We start from the raw sequence: 20,782 nt of genomic DNA on the forward strand, positions 1-20,782 counted from the left end.
CTGACCACCCCCAGCAGCCTGTTTAATGTCATCTGTCTGATGTGACAGTTTCAGTATAGTTGGTGTACAATACTATATAAGTACAGGTGTTCAATACAGTGACTCACAATTTTAAAAGGTTTTATTCCATTTATTAGAAAATACTGGCTCTATGTCCTGTAGCGTATTTTATACCTAATAGTTTGTACCTCTTATTTCCCTATCTTGCTCATCCCCTTTTTGTTTCCCAAATGGTAACCGCTAGCTTGTTCTCATATTTGTGAGTCTGCTTCTTTCTTGTTTTATTCATTAGTTTGTTGTATTTTTTAGATTCTAGATATCAGTGATAGCATACAATTTTTGTCTTTCCCCGTATGACTTATTTCGGACACTTAGGTTGCTTCCATATCCTGGCAATTGTAAATAATGCTGCTATGATCATTGGGGGTGCATTGTACCTTTGCATTGGTGTTTTTGGCTTTGTTGGATGGGACTGTTTCACTATTTTAACAACAAAAACCCATAACCAGTCAGAAGAGAGGCTGGGAATTGTGTTTAATGGAAGCTTTAGGAAGTCAGAATTATTTCCAAGTGAGATAGTAAATGCTATTCTAACTGGCCTTGTTTTAACTATGCCACAGGTCAAGCTTCTAGCTAAAACTTGTATTCAGGCAGCCCTGACTAGGTGCCAGGCACCTTGCTAAGTATTTATCTATATGATTGTGTTAATTTCTTTAGGCAACATGGAGGTTGATAGATACTGTTATCCAGGCTCTGCAGATCAGGGAGCTGAGTTACCAGCTGATAAGTATGTGATCCGAGCCTCCAGCCCTACTCCACTGTAGCTACTTCTAACAGGTCCAGGGATAACAAACATGCTCTCCTAACAACCGACAGTTAGGAAAACTCGACCAACCCCTATATGGGCCTGGTGGTGGCCAAGGCTGACCAGGGTGGCCAAGCCTCCTACCTTCTGAACTCTTTCCGATCTCCTGCCTGCATGAGCGCCACGATGGTGTTGGTAATTGAAGTCCCGATGTTGGCCCCCATGATAATGGGGATGGCAGCACTCACAGGCACCACTGGAGGGTGGAAAAGAGTAAGCTAGCAAGTTAGCAAAGTTGAGGAAGGCATCTTGGCTGTGTTCCTGATGTGGCCCAAGGCAAACTTACCTCATTCAAGCTGGTAATTCCCTAAAGCACTAGGTCTTAATCTCTTTAGGGTCTGACCTCACTGTGAATCTGAATTTCTCACTATAGAAATAGGCACATATGCCAAAAAAGATTAAAATAAAAAATTTCAGCACTTAATTGCATGGAATTCAGAGACTACATAAAACCCTCCTGTTTAAAAGTTTCACTTTAAAAGTTCCACTTTAAACCCCTCTGTCCCCCCATTCCAGATGGCAGGGTAGCTTAAGGAAGACCAGGAAACAATGTATAAGGACTTGTGTATTTATTATGGAAAATTTATGGCAATATCTTTTTCCCACAAAATTAATACATTGCCATATGTTCTAATGTATAAAAGCTTAAAAGTACTTTTATAAAAGTAAATATAAAAGTAAATGTTACAAAGGTATTAAGAATTATTAAAAAGTATAAGTTATAAAAGTAGAAGAGTACTTTGCAGAAGCAATGAATATTTTTCTAATTTGGTCCTCAAAAAGTTGTTCTACTTAGTTTTAGATAAAAATACTGGTTTGGGTTGAAAATTAACCAGTTCAAAGTGGCTCCACTCAGAGGGTCTATCTCAACATAGCCAGGGCAAACACTGAGTGGGTTCAGGTTTGTAATGTCAGGTCCCCAAGCACAGATACCTCAAGGCCAACATGTGATGTGATTACATGAGGTTTTATTCTTAGCCCTGAGAGCAATGAGGGACATGTTCTAAATTTATGTGGTTCAATATGGCAGCCATTAGCCACATGTGATCCCTTGAAATACAGCTCTTGCAGCTCATCAGCTGAATTCAAGGTTTAATGAAACAGCCACATGTAGTTTAATGGCTACTAGACTAGACAACATAGTTCTAGAGAACTCGCAACTGAGTCTTCAAGTGTTGGGGCCAATTTAAGGCTCAGCCCTGGGAAGGGAAACAGGAGGATGCCCACTGTCTAAGCAGAGCACATCATAATTGCACAAGTTAGGAAAGTAATGGCAACAAGTCTGGACATATTCAGAGTAAATCCCAGCCTCCCCAGCTGAACAGGGAAATGCCTGAAATGCGTCTGGGCCCTCAGATTCCTGGACTCACATGAGGAGGCCACCATGCTGACGACGATGGACGTGGAGGTGCTGGAACTCTGCACCAGGACCGTCACCAGCACCCCAATCACCACCCCCGCCAAGGGGTTGGACATGATGGAGTTGTTGTTGAAGAATTTCCCAGCTACCTTTCCTGAAAAACAAACCCATAGCCATGTGATGGGTGTTAGGTGGGTGCTTAGTGACCAGCTCCGAGTTACTGGCCGGGGGCTGTAGGTACCAGCCTGTAGACCTGCTGGTGGTATCTCAGGCGTCTTGCTTCTTCCTTCTCCCCAGTGCTGCTCTAGTCCCACCCAGCCCTGTTCCTCTGGTCCCTTCACCCCGCACCTTCCTATCTACTTCAACCACGTTCATCAGCAAGCCTCCTCTAGCCATCTGTGGTCACGAAGCTGGCCTCAGCTCTGTGCTTCGTTTGATGAATGCCAGTGCATCTCCTGATGGCCTCGTTCTGGTCAGGGATGTATTCCCAACTCAAGAGATTTATCCATGTAGATCTTCTCGTTCTTCTCTATCCAACCCCTTCAATTCAAGCCCCTAGCCCCAGTCCATAACTGAACACTAGGAACATCACTTGAGAGTGTGCTCTGAGACCATCAATCCATCCCCCCAATTAATGTTTAAAAGAAGGCTGAGAGTGGGGAGTGGAACGCCTTGTCTGAGAGACAGCAAGGCCCCTTGCTGATGCTGCGTGGGAGGGCAGACCAGAGTGGCATTCAGCAAGTCAGTCTGCCCCTCACACACCCCCAGCTCTCCTAGACCACAAAGATGAGTTCTCAAGAACAGAACCAAAGGATGCAGAAATCTACAGTCTTCCATGTCACCAGATCTCAGTTTAAGAACACTCTTAGTCAATAGTCCCCTCAGGTGGGGAGGCCCCAAGACAGCCAGAAACCCTCACATAAGGCTTTAGGTCAAACAGCTTCCTGTCCGGGGACCACAGACAAACACAGGAGCTGACCGCTTGCCCTTGTCATTGGCTCTGGCCTGGCCTAAGCCACTTCAGCCAGCCTATCATAACCCTCTCATGGGCATCGGTTTTCTCTTCTGTAAAATGGGGCATGACCTCAGATGATCTCAGGTGACTTCCATTCTAGAACACTCGGGTAGACTGCAACTGCATGGGCTTGCTGAGTTGTGACTTTCTGCAAGGTCCCCAGCCCAAACCTTTGACCTCTTCCATCCATACCTCCAGCCAGCTGGAAGGCGCTGCTCAGGACATCCAAGGAGCACACGAAGAAGTAGAGAAACACCAGAAGTAAAATAAATTTCCCAATCCCTTGGAAGACGCAGAGAATCTTCCCTGTGGTGCCTCTCTCTGGAGGAGGGGAAAAGGCATGGCTGAAACACTGAGAAGTTTGACAACGAGCTCAGAACTCCCCCAACTCCCCTCCTAGCCAGGCAGCTATAGTCTTAAATCTAGCAAGACCTAGCAATGCGATGCATTCATGGCTGGTTGTAGTTTTCGAATAATTACCACTGGAGTCCATTCAGTTGAAACCTGTGGTGAAATGTCTAAAGGATTGGGCTCTTGGGAGGAGGGGGTCGGTGAAGACTGGGGCTCACAGGGGCAAGAGCAAGTATCACTGATGAGCCACTTAAGAGCACTTGACCCTGCTAAACGCAAGGTCAGAGATAAAGGCTTTTCTAAGCACCTTCAGAACCACACAGAATATTTTCAACAGAGTGGCTGCAAGGTAGCAATCACAGCCTCCATCTGGGGAGGGTCTGGGCCCTCATAGGTCCTGGAAGCCTACATCCTTGGCTGTCGTTTTCTCCACTCACTTTTAAAGTGGTTCTCACGTCCTCCTTCTACCTGACCTGCAGACTGATCTTAGTGCCTGGAACAGAAGTGCGGCATCTGTTTGCATCTCTGCTGTTTTGTCTATGTAGACTGCCTTCCATAATCTCTTCCTGATGCCCACATTGAGGTCTGGGGACCCCTCTTCCCCAACCCCCAGGGGTCTCAGAGATGGGGCCTCATCCATTTCCTGTTGCACAGGGTCTGTTCTGGTTATAACCTGGTTCATTTGTTGAAAGAATGAATGAAAGGATAAAAGATCCCCCAATCATCACAGGAGGCTTGACTCTTAAAGCCAGGACTGTTGCTTGAACAATCGAAGGGAAAAGATGACCCAAGGTGACACCGTAAAGATCATGATCTCAGTCTCTTGCCAGCGGGCAGTCCCCTCCCACCTGCCTCAGCTGCCCTCATTTACCTGACCACTTGATCCCCGTGTCCTGAAGCTCAGGCAGGTCCCAGGGGTCTTCCACCTCGGTGGGCTCCTCGATCAGTGCCACAGTGGAATGAGACGGCACAAGTTCTATCTTGGTGATAGGGGCACCGGTGTCATCTGCCCGAACAAGCAGAGAAGGCCATGAGAATGAGGAACCAGGCCTGCGTCTCCTTCGGCCTTCCCAAGGGGGCCAGCCCAGGGCTGGAGGAGGGGCGCTTACCTTTTTCAGTCTCCTTGCCTTTCTCAGGCTTGGCAGACTGCTCACCATCGGCCTTTACAGTGTATTTCTCTGAGGTAGGCTGGGCATTTTCCAACTCAGGCCAAGGAGCCATGGTCTGTGATAGGAAAACAGCTTCAAGAAGTAGCCGCTGAAAGGAAGCCCATTCAGTTTCCACAAGAAGAGACAGTGGTTGCAAAGATTCATGCTTGTATGCCCTACGTGTGGACCCTCAAGCACCGTATTTCATGCCTCTGGGGGCCTCCCTCCCTCACTCACCCAGGCTGTCACTGAACCAAATCACTGTTTCCTATGTTCCCATCCTAGCCTCAAATCCGTACACCAGCCAAGCCTCCTCTGGTTGCTCTGTCTGTCTTGGTCTGTCGTGACTCTCTCCTTTAGTCAGAAAGGGAACACGAACCCATTCATCTTCATCAACTCGTGGTCCCACTAAGCCCTCACGATCATCCAATGGGCGCCCCATCTGCTTCTCATGAAAGGACAAGCTCACCTGCAGATCTGCAACAGACCTCACCTACTGGACTTATGGTCTGTGTTCATGCTCGTATACACTCTACCTGCTTTACCTGCCGCTGGTCCTCCATGAGAAGCACGATATAGTAGACCTGGTTCAAGGCCCACAGGTGCCCCTTATCAGTGGGTGTGTGTTTAGGAGAGTCCCTTTAGGCCTCTGAGCCATCTATTAAATGGGGACACTGCTTCCTGCTTTGTAGGGTTATGAGTTTAATGGTTATGTCCAAAAAGTGGAACTGCTCAGTCGTGTCCAACTCTTTACCCCATGGACTGCAGCCTTACCAGGCTCGTTTGTCCATGGGATTTTCCAGGCAAGAGTACTGGAGTGGGCTGCCGTTTCCTTCTCCAGGGGATCTTCCCGACCCAGGGATTGAACCTGGGTCTCCCACATTGTAGACAGACACTTTACCCTCTGAGCCACCAGGGAAGTCCTATGTCGAGAAAGTGCCTGGTAAATAGTAGCAATGATTACTAGTCTATGCTGCCTGGATTAATAACCCTTTGTCAGAACCACATTCTTCCCAGCCTCTGATAGAGACTTCCTCACAACCCATTTTCTCAACAAAGCCTTTCTCAGCTCCGTGGAGAGGAAACCTGGCTCCCTACACACCGGGACATTCACTACTTGCACTTCTTGTCCTAACACACGCGTCAGACAATGCAACCCAAAGGACTGGAATGAACAATTCACAGAAGAGGAAGTACAAGTGGTTCAAACACTTATTACAAAGTAAGAGTTAGGCTCCAAAAACAACCCAAGATATGCAAAACAGTGAGGTAAGTTTCAACTATCAAATTAGCAAAAAATAAAAATTTAAGTATAATGTACCATTATGGAGACAATCCAGTGAAATGAGCACTGTCAAAGTTCTGGAAAGAAGTTGGTAAATGTCTAAACTCCACACATATTTCATACATCTCTGACCCAGTAATTTCACCCATAGGAATTAAAAATCTAGGGACAGTTTTTTTTGTTTCTCTCAGAAAATCAAAAGTAGTGCCTTGTTCTGATCACCTCTTTGGAGAGGGTTTCCCAGAACCTGGGTCTGTTTCCTTTCCCATTTTTTTTCAACAGAAATCATTTCTGCCTGTCAGAATGTAAGCTCTACCAAAAAAGGGGCCTTTGTCTTGCTCATAACTGCATCCTCAATGTCTACATCTCTTCCTGGGACGTTGATGAGGCCCAGTAAACATCGATGGAGGAATGTGATGCAAACCAAAATGCATTCTTATTTACAGGGTCAAAAATAAAAACTGGGAAACTATTGTATTAACTATGGTACATCCACGCAGCAAAGAGCATGCCATTATAAAGAACCAGCAAAACAAACTAAATACAACCTCAGGAAAATGCTCTAGATAAATTGTGAATAGAAGGCATATTTATGTCCCATTCACAGCATGATCACGAAAGGATCCAGAAATGTTCCATGAGGGACACAAGGGGTGGTAGGATTGTTTGCGATTTTTATTTTCTTCAGAGATGCAGCCCCATCCCCAAACGCGCAGAAGTTAGGTGGTTCAGGAGCACTTGTATGGTCCCTGTCACTCATACTCATAAAGCCAGGAGGTAAAAGAAGCTGATTCTGTGAGTTCCCATCATGAGAGGATTTCATGCATTTGTTTGGCCCAAGGAAATTTCCCTGTGTGACTACAGAGGATGGCACATACTCCTGTGATCAAAGCCAACATCCTGCCGTCACCGGCTTCCAGGAAGGCAGAGACCAGCTCTTTCACTTCAGCTTCATGAGCACCCAGCACCGGGCCTGGCACCTAGGCTCCGTGTGCTTTCCGAACAGGATGCTGGGACCTGCCTAGCCAGCAAGAGCCAAGAGCTGTGCTCAACCTCACCACCGCCCATTCGGAGAAGTGTTGTTATTACTCTGCCATTATATGGCATCCAAGATGAAGAGCCTGCTTTATAGCACAGGGAGCTCAGCGCAGTCTCTGTGGTGACCTGGGGGTGGGGGGTGGGGAAGGAGGTCCAAGACGGAGGGGACGTGTGTGTACAAACAGCAGATTCACTTGTTGTGCAGCAGAGGCGAACACAACATGGAAAAACATGTGCATGTGCATTTGTGCTCAGTCGTGTCCGACTCTTTGTGACCCCATGGATTGTAGCCTGCCAGGCTCCTCTGTCATGGAGTTTTCCAGGCAAGAACACTGGAGTCAGTTGCCATTTCCTCCACCAGGGGATCTTCTCAACCCAGGGATCGAACTCACATCTTCTGAATCTCCTGCATTGGCAGGCAGATTCTTTACTACTAAGTCATCAGGGAAACCCCCAAAGCAATTATATCCAATTAAAAAAAGAAAAAGAAAAACTCAGCTACAGGGAGACCTGTGACTTGCCTAAGACCCCACATGGCAGAGCCTTGAACCCAGGTGAGATTCCATCCAGGCTCCTGCAGTACAGCTAGCTGACCACCCTGCGTGGGGCAAAGCCCACTGCTCTCCAGGCCTGCTGATGGGGCACCATCCAGGGTGTGCTGAGAGGCAGCTACAAGGCTGGGCCTGGGCAGGGATAGTGGGGTGAAGCTGGGTGGCTGGGGAGGAGAGACCAAGGTTGATCTAGGAGAACTTCAACCTCAGCTCAAGGCTGCCACATCTGAAATGTGGGTTTGAAATGGCTCTGAAGTTAAAAAGAAAATACAGGGCTGGCTCTAGGCTAGGTATTATATAGCACAGAGGTTTAGAACCAAACCCCAGCTCTGCCCCAGATACACTGCGACTTTGGGCAGGTCATTGCTCTGTGCCTCCGTTTCCCATACATAGGAATGTGGTTTATGTTTATAAACCACTGGGTTACTAGGCAGCTTCAATGACTTAATTTCTGTACAGTAATCTGTTCAATAAATGGATCCTCTTAACTCCTCTCATCAACTCTGCAAGGGGTTAGTGTGGTTCCCATTTTATAGATGAGAAAACCAGAGCACCCAGACAGATGAAGTCACTTGGCCCAAGGTCACAGACATGATTTGAGAGTTTCTCTGACTCCAGAGTCCACATACTTGCCTCTCAATGACTAGATGGCCTGGAACTCTCCTAGAAGGAGTGAGTCATGCATTAATAGCATCAAAAGTCATATCTATCTGATTAAAGGCCCAAATCTAGACAAATGGAAAAGATGCTTCCACGCTCCAGTGGAAGTCAGCATCCCACTTTCTACACACAGAATCCAGGCAGGGCGCCTTCTCCACCTGCCAGAGCGAGAGACTGTGAGTTCAATCCCTGGTCCAGGAAGATCCCATGTGCCTTAGAGCAACGAAGCCTGGAAGCCACAACTACTGCAGTCTGGGCACCTAGAACCCATGTTCTCCAACAAGAGAAGCCACTGCAATGAAGCCTGCACACCGCACCTAGAGAGTGACGCCAGCTCGCCACAGCCAGAGAAAAGCCCATGCAGCAACAGAGACCCAACACAGCCAAAAATAAAAAATTTAAAAAAAAAGATTCCAGGGAGGACGTGAGTCTCCCACAGTCTCCAAGCATCTCCCACCCCAGATATTTGTACAAAAGCACTTAGCCTGCATCCAAACTGCCTATCTACACTGTTCATGGACCATTTACATCTGTCAGCACTTAGACATCACCTTAACTTAAATCCCACTCATTTCCCCATCATCCCAAAGTTCCCCTTGGTGGAACTTTGCTGTTCATGTGATTCCTGCCATCATCAGCCAAGAATCTCCAAGTCATCTCTGACAGCTCCCAAACCCAGCCAGCACCAGGACTGTGCATTTTACCTGGGAGCAACTTGGTTCCTGGCGTCTGGTTCCTTGGGGCCACCTCCCCATGCTGAGCCTCTGTACCTCCTGCCTAGAGGGACACAGCAGCCTGTTGAACTGGTTTGGGCCCCAGCCTCTCTCTACAGCTTAACTTGCCCAACACACAGCTGTGATCGTGTGCACTCATCTCTTTATGGCTTACTGCTCCCCAAATGATCCCTGGCCTTGGTCACACCAGCCTAAAACTGGGACCCTGAACCCTCTCCTCTGCTTCTGCCCAGGCATTCCCCCCAAATACAAGCCCCTCCCCCCACCTTTCTCTCTACCTCTTTAGGCTCAACCCCAGCCCTCTCTCTCCCTCCTCTGCCTGGTTCCCCAGCCCTCTCTCTCCCTCCTCTGCCTGGTTCCCCAGCCCTCTCTCTCCCTCCTCTGCCTGGTTCCCCAGCCCTCTAGTCGTGCCCTTCTCTAAGCATGTGTCCTACTCATGTGACTCATCTGGCACTCCATCACACACCACTGTGGTCTGTGCTTGATTTCTGATAATAACAGCTCCACTTTAAAGAGTGACAGGTGCCAGGAACGCTGCCACTGCTGGACACACATGCCACCCAGATCTTAAGGCAGAAAAGGTGTGAACACCACGCTGTGCTGTGCTCAGGGGCTTCAGGCGTGTCCGATCTGCGATCCTACGGACTGTAGCCCCCAGTCTCCTCTGTCCTTGGGATTCTCCAGGCAAGAACACCAGAGTGGGTTGCCATGCCCTCCTCCAGGGGATCTTCCTGATCCAGGGATCGACTGGGTCACCTGCTTTGAAGGCGGATTCTTCACCACTGAGCCAAGGTATACGTTTCATCATGAACATTGTCATTTGCAAATGGGAAAACCCTGCAATTCCAAGACATCCCAGCAACTTGTTCAAAGTCACACAGTAGGTGAGTGACGGAGCCAGTTTTTAAACACAGCTCTACCTGTCAGGGAGGTTGGGGCCCTGATCGAACATATCCTTGGTTAGGACAAAGACATATCTTCACGGAACACTACTTTAACACACATATAGGGGCAAGGGAATGTTAAATGACTTACATTATTACTGTTAAATGATGTACACTTGATTAACCCTATGAAGGATTATTGTGATGATCAAGTGTGGGGTGCAGGGTGCTAGACATCTGTGAATGGAGAAGTCAACATCCAGGGTTTACTGAAGGAACACCTTAGATCAACACTGATCATGACTAGGAAACAAGTCATTCTTGAATCTTATGAGTGCTTGCTCCTCATCACCATATGCAGCTCGTTTGGCCAAGATCTGTTGGATGGAGCAGCTGTTTCATGAAGCTACAATCTGGATGTCACAGCAGCCTGGCTTGGGAAATTCTCATCAGCAGTAAGGTGTTATTATTTAAACTATTCCCAGTGACTAAATTTCTGACTGATCAGAATCATTTTCTTTTAAGGGGTGTGTAAAGTATCTAGCGAATTCAGAACCAGACACTTCCATGGTCTGAAATACAAGTAATTCACAATAATACAAGCAATGGAATGGGCAGACACTCATTTCCACTTAACTGGACAGAAGAGAGAGTAGCATATGGCCCCAGGGATTCAGCAAACTAGGGTGCCTTGAATCCTTCCTCTGTGTGAGGCCTGTGCTGGCTTCATTCCTCTCTGGGTCCTCATTTCCTATTAATCAGCATCACCAAGAAGCAAAGGCAACTTTCTAATGGAAGTCTCTACTCTTCCTTCCTAGAAATCTTGCTTCCACTACTCTAAGATCAGTCGTCAGTCCCTCGCCCAAATCCCCTTTCCAAACACATTCCTGATGAAGCATTTTCCTACATCCACTTCAGTCGTCCTTCTTGTCCTTGGCTTCTGAACCTGCAGTTTCAGCCAACCAGGGATGGAAAACATTCAGGGAAAAAATTATTCCAGGAAGTTCCAAAAAGCAAAAGCTGAATTTGAAGCACACAGGCAACTATTTCCCTAGCGTTTACATTGTCTTTACAATTATTTACATAGCATTTACACTGTTAGGTATTATAAACCTTCTATCTAGAGATGATTTAAAGTATATGGGAGGATCACATTGCCTATATGCAATTACACTATTTTAAACATGAGACCCTGCAGATCTCAGGTTCTGTGCTAAGTCCTGGAACCAAACCTGGCAGACACCTGGGGACCACTGTACTTCACTGTCTGGTACATTCATCTACTCCACCATCACTCACGGGGTGGTCACAGTGCTAGTCACTTGCAGGAAAGGAGAGAATGCGCAGGTCCACATACCGAAGGGGTCCACTGCCCCCGGAGGGGCATTCAGCCAGGAGGCATCTGACCCAGCCCAGAGCATTCTCAAGTGATGGACAGCCCCTCCCTGTCCTCCCCAGCCCACAGCTCAAGGTGTCCTTCTCAGCACCTGGAAAGTGGGGAAATGCAGGCCACCAGGGACCCAACCATTGCACTTGGCAGACTGGCTGCAGAGTCCGTCTCCCGCGGCCTTCGCAGTCACCAAAGCCTCGGCGCTCTGAGCAGGCTGCCCCTGCAGATCCCGTAAAGGGGGACTTGGAGCAAACGCACCACGATCAGCCCCGAGACTAGGGAGCTGTTCAGTCTGCTGCCATCATAGTGCCTGGCACACCGTCTGGAAAGAGAACCTTCGGCAGGGGAGGGCTGCCTCTGCAGAGCCCTGCCACTCACTGTGTGAGACTCTGAGCCTCAGTTTCATCTTTGCCAAAATTATGGACAATGTGTCTCCCTCCCTAAAGAGCTGTTATTAGACTAACTGATTAATGAGTGTAGTTGAGGCCCCGAGTAAAACACTCAGCACTTTGTGAAATGAACTGCATCACAAAAAACAAACAGACTCAACTCCAGTTTGCCCCAGCCCATAAGTTCTTCATCTAGGTGCACAGCGGAGTGAATCCCAGTAAATATTTGTGTGGCCACTGAATTCAAAGGACGTAAGAAAGAGGATCTAATGTTTGTTTTGTGATGCGAGAGTGTTCTACATGATTTGTGACCTCATTAAATCTTAGGATAAAGAGGTCTTCTATCCAGTTTACAAAGAAACTGAGGCACAGAGAAATTAAGAAAGTCTCACAGCTTCCCAAGGGTCATGCTAAGTTACTGCAGTTGTGTCCAGCTCTTTGCGACCCCGTGGACTGTAGCACACCAGGCTCTTCTGTCCTTGAGAGTCTCCAGGCAAGAATACTGGAGCGGGTTGCCATGCCCTCCTCCAGGGGATCTTCCTGACCCAGGGATCAAACCATGTCTTATGTCTCCTGCATTGGCAGGCAGATTCTTTACCACTAGCGCCACCTGGGAAGCCCAAGGATAGGGTTAAATATGAAGCCAGGACTGCTGGTTCCAAAGCTAGATGGCCTTTCCACAGAACCCCACCAAGAGTCAGGTAGAGGAAGGAGTGAGATATCATCCAGACCCCATCAGAGCAGTGAGGCACCTACTTCGGGGCCAGGCTCAGTGGGGCTCTGGAGGTGTCTGGGATAGCTAGCTGACTGACACCTCTGCATGGTCGGTCTTACCTAGTCATTCAGACAGCTGGAAATGCCAGTCAAGATACTCTAAGGTCAGGCTGCTGACTCCGCACAAAGGCTCAGGCATACTAAGGGCCTGGATTCGGCGTGTGTCCAAATTTCAGGAGGCTCAGCTGAGCAGGAGAGTAGGCAGTGAATGAGGCTGACAGAAGATGTAGACTGAGCCTGAGGCCACTGTTCCCAGGGGTGTGGCCGACACCAGTGCCCGATTCCCTTGGGAGGCCCTTTGACACTCAGAGGGGTCCCAAAGGCTTTCTCCCATCCCCCTCCCTCTAATTCAGCTGTTCCCTCTTCCCGCCTTCCCCCAGGGCTGTGCTCTCCTACTACCTGCCAGAAGCACAGAAGGATTAAGTCATCCCTTTGGGCGGTTTGGTGCTACTACCCAGAAATATGTTTTTTATTGCTCAGGCACAAGATTAGTGACTCTGACCACACATCTGCTCCCTTGCCCCCACCCCAGGCTCCTCCCTACAATTGAGCTGGCTGTATTGATAACTCTTTTGGCTCAACTTCCTGCATCCACATGTGCATAGGATGCCAAGAGGAACTCTTGAGGGCCAAGGGGGAAAAAAAAAAAAACCTGCTCAGCTCTTCTCAGACCTGGGCAGTGGGGAAATGTAAGGCAGCTGGCAGTCACCCAACCCCTACGCTTTGCATTGTCTGAGCCTCTCCAACCAGGACCTGTTCTGGACCACCTCCGCTCAGAACAGCAGTAGCTCAAGGCCACCTGAAGTGGGGAGAGATGGAAGCAGGCAAGGGGCATCTTTCTGCTGAGAGACCGAGGCACACAGGCGTTTTCCCACTGGGCTATGACCTCCACAAGTGTAGGGGGGATGACCCCATTCCCCCGCATGCTGGACAGTGTCTGCCAGCCAAATACTTCCAGAGGGTTTTGTGCCAGGCACTGCAGTAAGCCCTGTTAACAGATTAATCTGTTTAGTCTCACAAGCACTTGATGTATTCCTGTCAATTTGCTTGAGGTGGCTCAGACAGTAAAGAATCTGCCTGCAATGTAGGAGACCCAGGTTTGATCCCTGGGTCGGGAAGATCCCCTGGAGAAGGAAATGGCAACCCACTCCAGTATTCTTGCCTGGAGAATTTCATGGACAGAGGAGCCTGGTGAGCTATAGTCCATGGGGTTGCAAAGAGTCGGACACAACTGAGTGACTAACACTTGTTACCTTAGTATCAATGCGATCCCCCATTCTACAGGAAAGGAAACTGAGGCACAAAGAAATAAATCACTTTAAGTCACACCAAGCTTGTAGAGACAATTCAAACTTGAGTACTTTAACTCCAGTGGTCTCAATATACTTGAGATACATTTCTTCTACTTTGAAAGAACGACCAAGAATTCAAAAATTCCCAAGAGAATGGTGGTTACTTTCCTTCAACTTTCTCTAAACATCGCAAAAATAAGCCCTGGAGGACAGAATGGTGATGGTGTGAGAGACAAAAGCAGCTCACTTTTACCTGATGAATGGCTTTTAGGCTTTTGAAGGTATGAACAAATAGGATTTTTAAAAGACATTCACACTATCACTTTAAACTATGACCCTTTTAATCAAACCACACCTGCCCTCATCTGCACTTCCAATTTGCATTTACTTTAAAATAAATCCTATAATTAACTTATAACCATATTATTTTTGCTTTATATGGGAGGGTTAAAAGAGCTAATTTATAAAAGATAAACATCTTAAAATGCACTGTCATCTTTTTGCCGCCTTCTTTCTGCACACTTTTGCATCTTTAAATTCACTAGAATTAATTCTGCTGGGATGTCCTGATTACTCCCTGCTGAGACTGCCTTTCTGTTCCCAGGGTGGAGCTGGGGGGAGGGCAGGACAAAGGCAGGGTGGAAGGTGGCTAAGAATGGTTTATTTCAAATCACTGATCCTGAGAAGCTATTGTCTTCATTAATCTTCATCAATGAAATAGATGGGTTGACTTAGGGTGGATTTTGGTGGGGTTAGTTTAACACTGAGCCTTTACAAAGCATGCCCTTTTAGCCACCAGTTCCGAAAATTACAAAAGTAGAGATCATTATCAGCTAACTGACTGGCAGGGGCTAGAGATTCAAACATGCTCAGTCTGAAATGATGATCACTGCCACAGGGCACAACTTTTAAGAATACCCAACACAGAAGAAAAAAAAAAAAAGAATACCCAACACAGAACAGATTAGAGGGTTCCAGCCCAGGAGGAAAGTGGTGTGGAGAAAAAGTCCCACAGGGCTACAGAAGCAGAGTTAAATCAGATCTCATGATGAACCCAAATAGGGAGGAAAAGAGGATTCTTAGTGATGAAATCCACAAGCTGCCTCCATGAAACCAAGTTTGAGAAAGCTGCCTCTTCACTAAGAGAATAGGAGAGACAATCAACCTCAGTGCCAGCTACCCAGAGAATCTGAAGACTGATTTAACTCCACTCCACATGCCTCCCTCTTCCTGATCTGGAGATGCTTGATCTCCCCAACACAACTGCACCTTGCCCACATCTCCCTAGACCCCCACTCTCCTGCGTCTATGTCCAAAAACACTGGAAAACTGGGGGCTCCGTTCTCCCAAGACAAGCCGAAGGTTGGGCCCTTTGCTGATGCCGCCTGAGCTGATGGGACTAGCAGACCAGGACTGTGCCTTGCAGTCCCATTGGGTAAATAAACCTGCAACTGGAACAGCAGCATGTGGAGGTCACACTGCAGGAGGCACTGCATCAGTGGACAGCCACCCAAACCTGGAATTTTCGCAGTGAAGACAGCAGAAAAGACAGACCCTTTTGTTTCCCTTCTGGGAAAGAGGGGGGAAACTGAGGCCTTGGGGCTCACAGGGACCTGCCTCAGATCACACAGCTAGTTAGTGACCAAAAAGATAGCCTAGCTGTCCTGATTCCTATGTGGTAGGAATCCCCCCACATCTTTAATTTTAGAATCCCCAAGTATGCCATTACTAATAGGGTAGTCACTGGAGTTGAAATAACAGTAACAGTAACGACATAAAGCAAAAGAAAAATCTGAAAATGTGGAGAAAGTTCTTTTCCTCTCTTCTGTAGCCCAAAGTCAGCCAAGTTCCTTGAGATCAGGATGGAGGCAGATCTAAAAGAATTAAGTAAATTAAAAGTGAATTAAGTTTCTTTCAAGAGGCAGGAGGGAGGAAGAAGCGCCCATACCCCAGCGGCGGTACTCACTGGCGCTCTCTCTGCAGGTAATGGACCGGAGCAGGCACCCAGGTAGAATGCGGCGCTCTGGTATATATAGGGAAGGTGTTGCGCAAAAAGGCCGGCGGCAGCTGCAGTCATCACGCCCCTCGCACATTCCAGGACCACCTGCTGCTGCCGCCGCCGGGGCACTGCCTACCTGACGGTTTAATGAGCCCATCGTGACCTAGTCGGCCGAGGAAAGAGGCGGCCAGGCTTGGGAGCGAGATCTCAGACGGCGCCCCCCGCGCCGGCTCCGCGGCGAATGCCCCCGCGCCCGGTAGGCAGGGGGCCCTTGCGCCCTGAGCCCCGCCTTGTCACCGGCCCCAAGATCCCAGCCAGGGCGACCTAGCTCGTCTTCCCCAGCTTTCTCCTCCCCAAGAACCTGAATCCTCTAGTTTAGCTGCTCTGAGCCCGAAAAGGTCAGTGACGTTGAGACTTTAGAAGCCAACTGGAAACTCAGGGACAAATCCTTCCAGAACAAAGCCAGGATTGTTTGGTCTTAGGCTCGGAGATGCTTTCTGTCCTGGTAGCTTGGACAGTCAGACACTTGGCCAGCTGGAGCCCTGGGTCTGCGACAGGCTGAGAAAATCGCAGGGCTGCTCACCACCAGATCCTCCCACCTGCCTGTCCCGGCTTGGGCAAAACTTGACCCTTCTGCTCTGCCCTGTATTCCTGGTGTGGCCACATGTTTCTCCATCCTGGCTTTGAGGAGACCTGTCCCAGGGAGACCCCATCATGATGCTGATCGAAGTAACAGCCCAGTTACCTGTGGAGCAAACATTTCCCCCAGAAGGGCTTCCCTGGTGCCTCAGACCATAGAGCAAATGGTCTGACCCGCAATGCAGGAGACCTGGGTTCGATCCCTGGGTGGGGAAGATCCCCTGGAGGAGGAAATGGAAACCCATTCCAGTATTCTTCCCTGGAGAATCCCATGGCCAGAGGAGCCCAGTAGGCTCCAGTCCATTGGGGCTGCAAAAAGTTGGACACAACTGAGTGAGTAACACTTTCACTTCCTTGGGGAAAGAGCAAGCTCCCTTTCCAGTGGAGGTTGGAGAGGTTAGCGGACATAGGATCCCTTAGAGTTGCTGAGCTGGGATCAAGCTTGGGTTTTATTCCAATGCTGAGGCCCTTTCCCTCTGTCAAATAGTCCTGGTTTTACAGCTGAGGAAAAGACTTAGCAAATTTATTTGTTGCTCAGCTGCCAGCAACTAATAGTGGAAGTATCCCACTGGAACTAGGGTGGTTTCCTTTTCTGGCCATAAGGGGGAGAAACTCAGGAGTGCTGCTTCCAGGGAACCAGAGCCAGGCTCTCTGGGGCTGAAAAGTTAGTTGGTCACTCACAATAACTCCTGGGTCCAACTGCCTGAGACCAGTGTCCTGTCTTGCCCCTTGCTTTTTCCCTGCCTTTGTCTGCTGTGTGTAAAATTGGAATAATGGTCTCTGTCTGTTAAAGTGAGCTAAAAAATATATAACACATAGAACAGTACCTGGCACATGAGGAGTACGTGTCAACTGTTAGAACTTCACTGGAAGCCTCTGGTGTTGGGAGATGGTGGGAAGATGTGATTAGACTCACCTGGAACCTTGGGAGTCTGAGGTCATTACTCCACAGTCTCAAACGCTGGTCATTTTAGTCCAAGGGCTGACACATATTGCTTGAGAGTGGGCACTAGAAATCAAATCCAATGGGCCTGTTATTATTAGAATGATTTTGCCAGTGGGTGCTGTTCAAATCCAGCCCTTGGAGACAGTGAGCAGGCAGCACCTCTCCTGGGAGCGACTTCCACAGCAGAGTCCACCAGTGATAGGGATCTGCTGGCATGCGTTCATTGAGCTCAGCCCTACCTCTAGCCCTGGGCAGGTGGCAGATTCATCTCGGGGACTCCCAGGGCGGGCCTTAATTGCACACTGGTCCTGCTGAGTCTCCCCCAGTAGGTGTGGACTCTGTATGGGATATGGATCTAACTCAATTCACAATGCCTTCCTATCACTCCCAACAAGGATCTGACAAATGGAAATTTCAGAAAACCTGGAGTAGGTCTCAGGTCTATGTCCGCTTTTATGGTCCAATGAAAAAGGCAAAATACTGGTTCAGTCAGGAGGCACTTTTTTTTTTTTAATGGAAATGGATTTCATTTAGAGGTCAGAGATGCTATCTGCTTGATTCTGGTTTTGGATTGTGGGGTTTTATATTACTTTGTGTGTGCTAAGTCACTTCAGTTGTGTCCAACTCTTTGCAACCCTATGGATGTAGCCTGCCAGGCTCCTCTGTCCATGGGGATTCTCCAAGCAAGAATACTGGAGTGGGTTGCCATGCCCTCCTCCAGGGGATCTTCCTGATCCAGGGATCAAACCTGAGTCTCTTATGTCTCCTGCATTGGCAGGTAAGCTCTTTACCACTAGCAAAAGGGTGGATAGAGTGTGTGCATATAAAGTCTATAATCTGTCCCCTTAGGGGAACATACTTTCCTATCTTCATTCCGATCCTAATACAGAAGGCTATCATCACTCAGCACTATAAAGCACAGCCTATGCTTATTCATACGCTTCTAAACTGCTTTCCTCAGCGAACTTGATCTGCACAGTTTTCCTACAAGGTAGAACTGGCTGATTTAGATGGGCCCAGCTAGAGGCCACACAGTATCTTGTCCAAAGTTACAATCTCTGTGCTAATACATGTCCACATTCCTTATTGAGTCCCTGGGGCCAGATGTAGTTCAGAATATAAAAATTTATATTTTTGGAAAGCAAGATGAAGATATTCCAGTGGGACTTGGGCAGTATCCTGTGATCAAACTCATTGATATTTTTACTGTAAAAATGTATACATAATGGTATTAAGTGGAATAAACTTGATTTCATACATCAGGCTAGGGCATGGAATGAGTTTTTAAATGGCAGATTATAGATCATAACTGCTTATTTTTTTTTGCCATGGCCAAGTATTTTATATTTATTTATAATATTTTACATTTGTAGGATATTCTTCATTATATATACATGTTTTCCATTTATCTATACTTTTACTATAAACATTTTTATTTTTATTAAGTTTTTGTTCGTTTTTGGCTGTGCAGGATCTTAGTTCTTCGTGCGTGTAGGCGTGTGCACAGGCATGCTGAGGAGACCAGGGGTCAAACCCATATGCCCCCTGCAGCTCGGAGTCCTAACCACTGTACCACCAGAGAATTCCCTATGAGCATTTTTTAAACGCTTCAGGAATTTGCATGTCATCCTTGCACAGGGACCATGTTCATCTTCTCTGTATCGTTCCAGTTTCAGTATGTGTGCTGCCTAAACAAGCACCCTATAAACATTTTTAAACATGCAAAAAGTGGAAATATTTTTACACTGCATATGTGTATACATTCTACCTAGCTTTCATAATAAACATTTTACTATACTACTTGCTTTTATTATGTATCTATCCTTCCATCAATTTTCCTGTTAATCCACTATTTTGCTTAATTTTTACATCAGTTCACGTCAGCTATAAATTCTTCAGCATGCATATTAGTTAACCAGGGTTCAATATTTCTTTCTGGTTTATTTTCTAAGTAATATTTACAAAAGTGAATGCAAATTGTAAATGTACCTTTTGACACATTTTGACAAATGCGTAAGCTTGTGAAACTCAAACTCTTTATCAAGGTACAGAATATTTCTATCACCCTAAGAAATTCCTTCATAACCTCTTCCCAATAACTCTAAACTCACCTTCCCTCAAAGGCATGACTTTTACACAATTGTTTTCCACAAGAGTTTAGCTTTTTCTGTTCTCAAACTCCATATAAAGGGAAATGTATAGTATGTGCTCTCTTGTGACAGATGTGATTCACTTAAACTAATGTGGCCTGTATCAGTAGCATTTCTACTTTTTTAATTGAGATATCATTGACATATAGTATTATATTAGTTTCAGGTGTACAACATAAATGTTCACTATTTGCATATACAGTTAAAAGGATCACTCCAGTATGTCTAGTTAACACCCGTCCCCATGCATAGTTACAAATAGGTTTTTCTTGTAATGAAGACTTTTAAGGTCCTTTATTGAGTGCTTACTGTGTACAAGTACTGTTGTAAACATTTTATATATAGAGAGAGAGTCATTAATCTTTGTAACACAATGAGCTAAATATAAAGATTGAGAAATGGGGCCCCAGAGAAGTCAAACAAACAATGTCCCCAATGTTACAAGACTAGTAAGTGGCAGAATTAAGATCTTAACCCAGTTACCAATTTCAATCACATAATCAGCAAAGTTTTCTGCTACTTTCTTACCTCCTTTTCCTTATAGGGATATTTGTTGCCCAGAGGACTTGTATGATGAGGAGGATGAAATAAAATGGACAACCCAGAAACACATATGGATACTTGCTTTACAACAATATCACTGCAGGCAGTAGGTACAGAAAATCTGCAATAAATGGTATCCAGATGGAAACAAATGAAACTTCACTCTCCACCTATTCCCTCACCGCCCCCCTGTCCCCCCAAGAATTTATCTAGAGGCAAAAGGCAAAGCAATAGGACTTCTAGAAGACAAAATAGACAAGTATTCACGAGCAAAAGGTAGGAAAGCCTTCTTCAACAGGATACAAGATATTCACACAGAGCATGTGCAATGCCCTGGTGGGTCAGATAGTAAAGAATCCACCTGCAATGCAATGGAAAATCCCACGGACAGAGAAGCCTGGTGGCCTCAGTCCATAGGGTCCCACAAAGAATCAGTCACGACTAAATCAACTTAGCACACATGCATGAGTACAAAACTCCAGCAGATCACAAGTGGGAGTACAGCAAGACGCCAAGTATAGGTGCGCTATATCTGTAACTGATCAAGCAAGGGCCCCCAAGAGGCCATGCTTCCCATTCAAACCAGAGTTTTGTCCAAATACAACACAAGAAATAACTAAGAAGCCATATCGCATCTTTCCTCACCACTGTTACTTTCCTGTGTTAGCGATCCACTCAAGGCTGAAAATGCTGACACAGAAGGAAAGGGTAACCTCGAGTTCTCCCTTTCATTGCCTCCTTACTCATCAGTAAGGTAGGGAACGTCAGC

The 20,782-nt window shown here is 46.9% G+C and overlaps 1 protein-coding gene and 1 non-coding gene across 2 annotated transcripts; both read right to left on the bottom strand.

Moving 5' to 3' along the window:
• Positions 1-945: 945 nt before the first annotated feature.
• On the bottom strand, positions 946-15,809 carry LOC110139629 (sodium-dependent phosphate transport protein 2B). Its single transcript, XM_070464731.1, has 6 exons — positions 15,703-15,809; positions 4,701-4,815; positions 4,463-4,597; positions 3,433-3,561; positions 2,236-2,379; positions 946-1,061 (listed from the first exon to the last, which is right to left on the bottom strand). Exons 2-6 carry the CDS (start codon positions 4,810-4,812, stop codon positions 946-948), a joined length of 636 nt encoding a protein of 211 aa, XP_070320832.1. The 5' UTR covers positions 4,813-4,815; positions 15,703-15,809.
• Positions 15,810-18,913: 3,104 nt separating this feature from the next.
• Positions 18,914-19,020, bottom strand: LOC139034276 (U6 spliceosomal RNA). Its single transcript, XR_011486682.1, has one exon. It is a non-coding gene; the product is annotated as a U6 spliceosomal RNA (small nuclear RNA).
• Between the last annotated feature and the right edge of the window lie 1,762 nt (positions 19,021-20,782).

This window comes from Odocoileus virginianus, unplaced genomic scaffold (assembly GCF_023699985.2).
Source record: "Odocoileus virginianus isolate 20LAN1187 ecotype Illinois unplaced genomic scaffold, Ovbor_1.2 Unplaced_Contig_176, whole genome shotgun sequence".
Classification (NCBI taxonomy): Eukaryota; Metazoa; Chordata; class Mammalia; order Artiodactyla; family Cervidae; genus Odocoileus; species Odocoileus virginianus.